The sequence below is a fragment of the Colobus angolensis genome, unplaced genomic scaffold (genome assembly GCF_000951035.1).
Source record: "Colobus angolensis palliatus isolate OR3802 unplaced genomic scaffold, Cang.pa_1.0 Scaffold212, whole genome shotgun sequence".
Lineage (NCBI taxonomy): Eukaryota > Metazoa > Chordata > Mammalia > Primates > Cercopithecidae > Colobus > Colobus angolensis.
The window spans coordinates 4722430-4730239 of NW_012115289.1; the positions used below are offsets into that span (position 1 = coordinate 4722430).

Genomic DNA, 7810 nt, shown 5'->3' on the forward strand with positions numbered 1-7810 from the left:
ATGTGCCTGTAGTCCCAGCTACCCGGGAGGCTGAGGTGGGAGGACTGATTGAGACTGGGAAGTAGAGGTTGCAGTGAGCCCAGATCACACCACTATACTCCAGTCTGGGTGACAGAGCCTGATCCTGTCTCCTGTCTCAAAAACAAAAGAAGAGACAACCATATCTTATTGTACACTGGCCTTGAAGAAACAACCGTATCTTATTGCACACTGGCCTTGGTTGTATAGAAAGAACTATCTTGGCCAGGCGCAGTGGCTCATACCTGTAATCCCAGCACTTTGGGAGGCCAAGGCAGGCGGATCACCTGAGGTCAGGAGTTTGAGACCTGCCTGACCAACGTGGAGAAACAAAAAAAATTTGCTGGACATGGTGGCACATGCCTGTAATCCCAGCTACCCGGGAGGCTGAGGGAGGAGAATCGCTTGAATAAGGGAGGCAGAGGTTGCAGTGAGCTCAGATCGCACCATTGTACTCCAGCCTGGGTGACTAGAGCGAAACTCCATCTCAAAAGAAAGAAAGAAAAAAAGAACTCTTACGTTTGCCGCCCCAGAAGTGGACTGAATAATAGTCAGCTCTCACAAGAAGTTAGAGAGTGGGATTCCCATGCCACAGGTTAAGACACTGAGGCTCAAAAAATTATGTTACTGTGAGGTAGATCAGCAGGACTTGTTTTCCAAGCACTGGTCAAGACGCCTGGTTGCATCCCTGCTGCTCAGAGCAGGATCTGGTTGAAACAGGGTGCAGTGAAGAAGCCAACCAAAACCAGAAGATGGTAAGGAGAGCAACCTCTAGCTGCCCTCACTGCTTAGTAGCATAAAGACACTCCCACTAACACCATGACAGTTTACAAATGCTTACCTTACCCGGTTGCAGAAACTCCCTGCTCCTTTTTCAGAAAGTTCTGAGTAGCCCACCTCTTAATTAGCATGTAATTAAAATGGGTCTAAATACATCTGCCAACATCCCATACACTGCTCCTCCAGGCACAGCGCCCGTGGGATAGCCCTTATCCACAAGGAGCAGTACCTCTGCTGCTGCTGTAGTGTACACTGCTGCTTCAGTAAAAGTTACTGTCTCCACCACAGGCTTCCCTTTGAATTCTTTCATGGGCAAAGCCAAGAATCCTTCAGGCTAAGTCCCAATTTGGGGGCTCACCTGCACAGCATCAACTTCTCCTAATCACACACCTAACAAAAGACAAACCCAAGTTCATGCCCTTTCCACTCTCTTTGACTGCCTTTCTTCAAAATGAGCCCAAAGCAACCCTTTTCCAAACATGAAAATGCCTGTATATTTTAATTTGGTTTTGTAATCATTTTAGAGACTTTGCATTTATTTTGAGAGTTCCTCTTTTGTATTAGTTTCCTGAAGCCATTGTAACAAATCATCACCAGTTTGGTGGCTCAAAACAACAGAAATTTATTCTCCCACAGTTCTGGGGACTAGAATTTTGAACTCAAGGTGTCAACAGGGCCTCCTCCTTCTGAAGGCTCTAAGGGACAGCCTGTTCCATACCTCTTCCAGCTTCGGGTGGCTGCAAGTGTTCCTTAGCTTGTGGCTGCATCATTCACCTCTCTGCCACTAGGCCCACGTGGCCTCCTCCACCTCTCTCTGCGTGTCTCTTATAAGGGCGTTTGTGGTTGGATACAGGGCCCACTAGTATAATGCAGGATGATTTCAACTTAAGACCCTTAACTAAATTACATCTGCAAAGACTCCTTTTCCAAATAAGGTCATATTCATAGGTTCTGAGGACTAGAACTAGGACATTCCTTTCTGTGGGCCCTTCCACAAACCATTCAGCCCTCTATCCCCTCCATGTGCTGCAGCCTGGAAACTCTCCCCAGATAGCAAGCTGGGGATTCACACTGACCTCATTTGTTTATCTTCTCTCAAAGATCCGTGTCCTGTGCTTTCTGTTGTCCGAAAACTGTTTGACCTATTTTGCCCAATTTTCCAGTTGTTTAAGGAAGAAGGGTGAATCCAGTTCCTATTACTCCAGCATGGCCAGGAGCAGAAGTTGCACCCATGAGTGTAAGCTCATTGAATATGGGAACATTTCCTGTCTTGCCTTTCTAGTGCCTGTAGAAATGATTGGAGCACAGGACTCCTTCCTTAACAACTGATGAATTAATGAACAAGTGAATGAAAGGGAAGCTCATCTAAACCCTTTGTTTTTCTCTTGTTTGGGACTGAATGGCAAAAACCCCTTTTACCTCTGTCAGTCAGGTGAGCTGGAGCCATCTCTCCTTAGCTGAGGATCTGCTGATGTAATTCTCAATTTCCTCCTCAATCCACTCGCAGCCCCTAAGTCTGGCTCTCACGGTTAATGCAAGAAACTGGTGTTGGGAAATTTAAGAGATTTATCTAAGGAGCACATTTTGGGTAATTATTTGTAAGACATATGTTCTGCCTGTGTTTTTAAATAAAAAGAACACAGGGCATGTTGAGGGGAGGGGCTGATGTGGGAAAGGAGAATGAATAGTACTTTTGAGTAAGTATTGTCACAAAGAAGAGAGGCCCCCCAATTTGTTGATGGAAAATTAATGATAGGCACTGAGAAAATATGAGGCAGGAGAGAAGTAAGGAGACTGCCTATCAAAGAACACAAATTATACACTAGATCAGTCCATATCAAAACAAAGGTGGCCATGTACGGAGGAAAATGGTTTCTGCTTTTATTTCCACAATCACACACTAATTAAATTAAAAAGAAAACAGTTATTACCACTATCAATAGCATTTATAAAAGCATCTACTATATGGTTGTTTGACTTATCCAAAAATCTGGTTGTGCCTAGAATGTAGTTTTTTGTTTGAATTTATTATACCATATTTTTATTACAAATATAAGATAATAGATACTGGTTATTAACAAACCAAAAATACAGAGATTGATACAGAACAAGTTAGAAATCTACTCTAATTACACTGGCCTGAAGGAACCAATATTAGCAGTATGTATCTTTTTACATCTTTTTCAGTGTTGCCCTGAATATGTAAACATTATAATGTATACAGTGAGTGGCTTCTGGTTTTATTAAAATGTGAACAAATGAAATATATAACTTGTTTCTTTCATTTAACAATAGATTAGTGACATGTCACCAAATAAATACACAGATTTATTTATGTCAGATTTTTAAATCTAGAGTACGAATTTACCACCATTTATTTAACCGCTTCCTGAATGAGGTACGTTCAGGTGATTTTTCAGGTTTTACCACATATAATGCTACAATACACTCCCTTGTGACTGCAGACTGTTTTAATTTTATTACCACAGACACTCGAGCCTTGAAATGTCACCTTTCAAACGACGCCTTTCCCCATCCTCCCTGTCAGTTGGAGAATGGAGCTGAAAGGGGAGCGAAGAAGACTGCCAACATGGATAATTACTCCACACAGCACATGGCCAGCAGCCTCCTGCTACAATATTTACATCCTATTCCATTGAGATGGCACTCTCTGCTCACATGACCCAAATGCAGTTCTCGCTCCGCCAAGAGCACAGCCGAATGCGAACTGCATTGGCAGCTTTGCACATGCTCTGTCTGGCCCTGTGAATCCTCACTCACCCATTCAGATTTCTGTTGGTGTAAAGCGACATTCCAGCTGCTGAAGCTCCGTGATCTGCTGTGTTTCCCCAGCCCAGATCCAAGGCAGGTGACCCATACAATTACTATCTTTTTAGAGTTTGAGTAATTGTGTTTATTTATTTGGGGGTGAAGGGTGTATTATGCCCAAGTACAGCTGATGAATAAGGCCATAGAGTAACTCTTTTCCTAGCAGGTATTTACAGGAATAGCATTTACCGATTTTCATCACTTGCCTGGACAACAACCTGCAGCTCTGGTGCACATTTAATTCTGAAACAGAGGTCTTGGCAAACGATGCTGCCTCTGACTGTCACGTTGACTGTAATGTTTGAGATGGTGTTTTCTCCTCTCTAGAGACCTGGATGCTTTTTGCCATTCTGATGGTAAATGATGAGACAGGCTACCATGGATTTCAGCACCCCTTCTGTGTTTGATCAGCAAAGAGGTAAAATGTTGCTTTAACACATTCTTTGGTGTTAGCATCCTTAGTCCCATGGTATGGATTTGCAGTTGTAAGGAGAGAAAGAGAAGTGTGCGTGTGTGTGTGCGCGTGTGCGTGTGCATGAGTATTTGCTATGTAGGATGTGGAAAGAGGATTTTACCTAGAAAACAAACCTGTTCAAAATGTTTGCTTCTTTGATAAGCATCTGAAACAGAAAAATAAGCTTATGATTCGTTGTATAAGCTTATGATCTTGTTGAAGTATTCCTACCTTCAAATTTTAAAAATTGGATTTCAAGCACACAATTTCAGATAGTGTCGTCTTTATTCTGTTTTTTGCAAATCTTTTTTAAAAATTAGAGTAAGCAGTGTAAGAACACATCACTTTTTTTAATCATTCTATTAGCCCAGTATCTCATTGCTATATCTTCATAAGCATTTTTTTATTCTTTCAGGAATAGATGTTGCCTGTATTTATGTCGGGTTGATATGTTATCTCATCCAAGGTTGTGTAATGACATATCCCTATGCTATTATTTGCAGCGACAGGGTATATCTTCCTTACTTATAATTTCTGGAGTGGAGGTAATTTTCCACATCAAAATGTTGCTGTAAAATCAACTCATCCTTATAATACCATGTATTTGGCCATATGGTCTATGTGTATACATTTTGCATATGCAATGTGTTTATACACATCTTCATGTAATACTTATGTGTAATTGTAAGTATTTTTTTAGTATGAACATGAAATTTCCATTTTATAAACATAATAAATATTTTTTAGAATCTTTTCTTAAATATCTGATATTTAAACCACTTTCTACAGTCTCTGAGTATTCTTCAAGATCCTAAGTTCCTTTGGTGATTTTATCTGTTTGGGCTACAACACGAAATGGTGGTTTGAAAAAGCCTCATTAAGAAAATGTATTGCTTCATTGTTTTTTCGCTTTCCCTGCTCTAGGCCATAGCATGTTTAATACCCCTCAAGCTACATTTGGCGTTGTGGGTGAATTATTTTAGCCCAGTGGGTTTCTCCAAAAATAAATTTTTATTTAGATTCCTGAGTTAGCTAATGTATGTATGTATATAGTGTGTTCTCCAGGTCTTAGCTCATTTGGAATAGTGTGTGTGTGTGTGTGTGTGTGTGTGTGTGTGTGTGTGTGTGTGCGCGCGCGCACCTTCAGAAAGTGCCGGCTCATACCGCGTTTGTATCTTAACACCATAGAGAAAGGGGTTGTCACAGCTGTGCCCACCATCATCCTCTCCTCCTGGTACATTTTATATCACTGATGCAGTCAGTAAAAGTGAAAATCTGCTAAGAACCAAAGAGCTCACACTGGCTAAAAAATGACGTTGCTGAGCCACGAAACACACAATGGGTTTATTTTTGAAGAATAATTGGAGGGAGCTGGGACTGACTGAAGAAGAACTAGCTCTTCATAATGAATGTACATGTTCCAGTGTTATACCTTCTAACAGGATTGAGCCCCAAACATAGTTAAGATATAGAATTACAAGACTGATTTTCTTATAACACCTTTCATGTGAGCAATTCACAGCAATTCCTCCACCTGGGCGCAATTCTCGCCCATGGAAGTTAACCCTCTCCCTGCCATGTTTATCTCTATTTCTCAATCCTTTCTCTCCTTCTAGAGGTTTTATCATATGGTGGAAAGAGCATGGGATTTTAAATCTTACAGACATAGACCAGAATGGCAGATCAGCTACTTCTTAGCTGTGTGAACTTGGCAAGTTACCTAACCTCTCTGGGCCTTAGTTTCCCCAGCAATATAATGAAGGAAATGATGCTTACCTAGCAGGTTGTTGTGAGGATCTAAAATAACATCTAAAAAGCACCTGTCAGCAATGCCTGATATTCAATAAGTATTTTCCCATTTTGGCTGCGGCTGTTATTATTATTGCTGTTGTTATTATCACCTTGGACTGGGAGTTTCTGAAGTGGAAAAGACTATTCATCTCTCTACCTTCAGCTTGAATGTAGCAGTCCTAAATGAGGGCTTAGTACTGGGTGATTAAATTACATTAATTATTTTTTTCAGAACCCTAGGATAATAATTAATCAATTCCTGAATAGTTTTATTACCTCATTAATCCTTCCTCTTTCTTAAAAGCATGAAAGACTATGAGAGGTTGAGACCATTATACAGATTTTAAATATTATATTGTTGGACAAACCAAAGGGAAGTGACTTTCTCGGGAAAAGTTGAGCATGAGGCTTTAGTTGAAGGTTTTTCATGAGTTGTTACTATCTGGATAATTGAACCCTAGCAGCACTGGATTTACATGCAGATGGGGACAGAAGACATTGCATCTGGAAGAACCTTAGCAATCAGGCAATCCACTGGTTTTCACATTGGCTGTACTTAAGAATCATCTGGCCTGGGCGTGAGGGCTCACGCCTGTAACCCCAGCACTTTGGGAGGCCGAGGTAGGCAGATCACATGCTCAAGAGATTGAGACCACCCTGGCCAACATGGTGAAACCCCGTCACTACTAAAAATACAAAAATTAGCTGGGCATGGCAGCACACGCCTGTAGTCCCAGCTACTCAGGAGGCTGAGGCAGGAGAATCGCTTGAACCTGGGAGGTGGAGGTTGCAGTGAGCTGAGATCGGGCCACTGCACTCCAGCCTGGCAATAGAGCAAGACTCTGTCTCAAAAAAAAAGAAAAAAGAATCATCTGAAGAAATTCTGAAAATGCTGATGCTTGAATCCCACCCAGGGAGATTCCAGTTTAACTGCAGTGAGATATGGCCCAACCAGCACTCCCTGGGAGGTTCTCATGGACAGCAAAGATTGAGAACCAGTCATTCAGCCTACCCCTCTTCCACATTTCAGATGCGGGAACTAAAGCACAGAGAGGTTCAAAGTTGGGTCCTTCCTAATAATAATAACAACACCCCACTAAATAGCAACAGAGGGGATTGAGGCCCAGGTGTTCTCCACCCATACAACAGGGCAAAAGGCAGCTTCCTGTGCATGACCAGTCCCTGGGCTAGCACTGACTCTGGCTCATGGTTGCCCAGAGAGTGGTGGAAGAATATGATGCAGAAGGACCTTCAGGGCTCAACGAGGTGGATTTGGCAAGCTGACTCCCTCCACATGCATTTCTCAATATTTCTCTTTAGCTAGAGGCAACGAGGCATGCCAGGGTCTTGGTGACAGAAGGCCATTTGCTCATGTCCTGTCTCTGCCCTCTTCCTAGTTACATGAACTTGCACAAACTAGTTGATCTCCAGTGGCTTCTGCCTCCTTGACTGTAAATGTGGATAATACTATATTACATATTCACAGAGCTGCTGGGAGGCCTAAAGATCAGATTATTTGACTGGCCAGGGGCATGAGGGCTGTGTCTCCGGCTGGCTTTGTAAAACTGTGAGGGAGGAAGCCTGGGTCTTCAGAACTCTCGACTCTCTTTTGTGCTTTTAGCTTTCACCATAGCAACATCTCTTCTGGTCCCACGTGTTCTTTCTGGCTGTGTTCCCTCTCAAAGCCCACACACGCAGGAAGCGACCTGTAGTAAAGCCATTTACTACAGAACACAAAGGTTCCTGCTAAAGTCTACGTATTATGTAACTAAAGATACTTGCATTGTAAGCTTTGTCACGACTTTTGGAAGGAAAAGTTTTGCTGCGCCTGAAAGAATCCCAAGCCTCAGAGAGAAAATGAAAAAAAAAAAAAAACAGGCCGAGGGGGTGGGGGCGGGTAGCCTCAGGGCCTCACCCACTCCTCTGTGTTGTTGGGGG

The 7810-nt window shown here is 42.3% G+C and overlaps 1 protein-coding gene across 1 annotated transcript in view; it reads left to right on the forward strand.

Annotated features, from left to right (window-relative positions):
• Positions 1–3544: 3544 nt before the first annotated feature.
• ANKRD55 (ankyrin repeat domain 55) overlaps positions 3545–7810 on the forward strand; it is a 132126-nt gene continuing 127860 nt past the window's right edge. The window contains exons 1-2 of the mRNA XM_011942923.1: positions 3545–3663; positions 3955–4045. Coding sequence (XP_011798313.1) covers positions 3988–4045 — 58 coding nt within the window. The 5' untranslated portion in view covers positions 3545–3663; positions 3955–3987. The remainder of the gene's footprint in view (positions 3664–3954; positions 4046–7810) is intronic.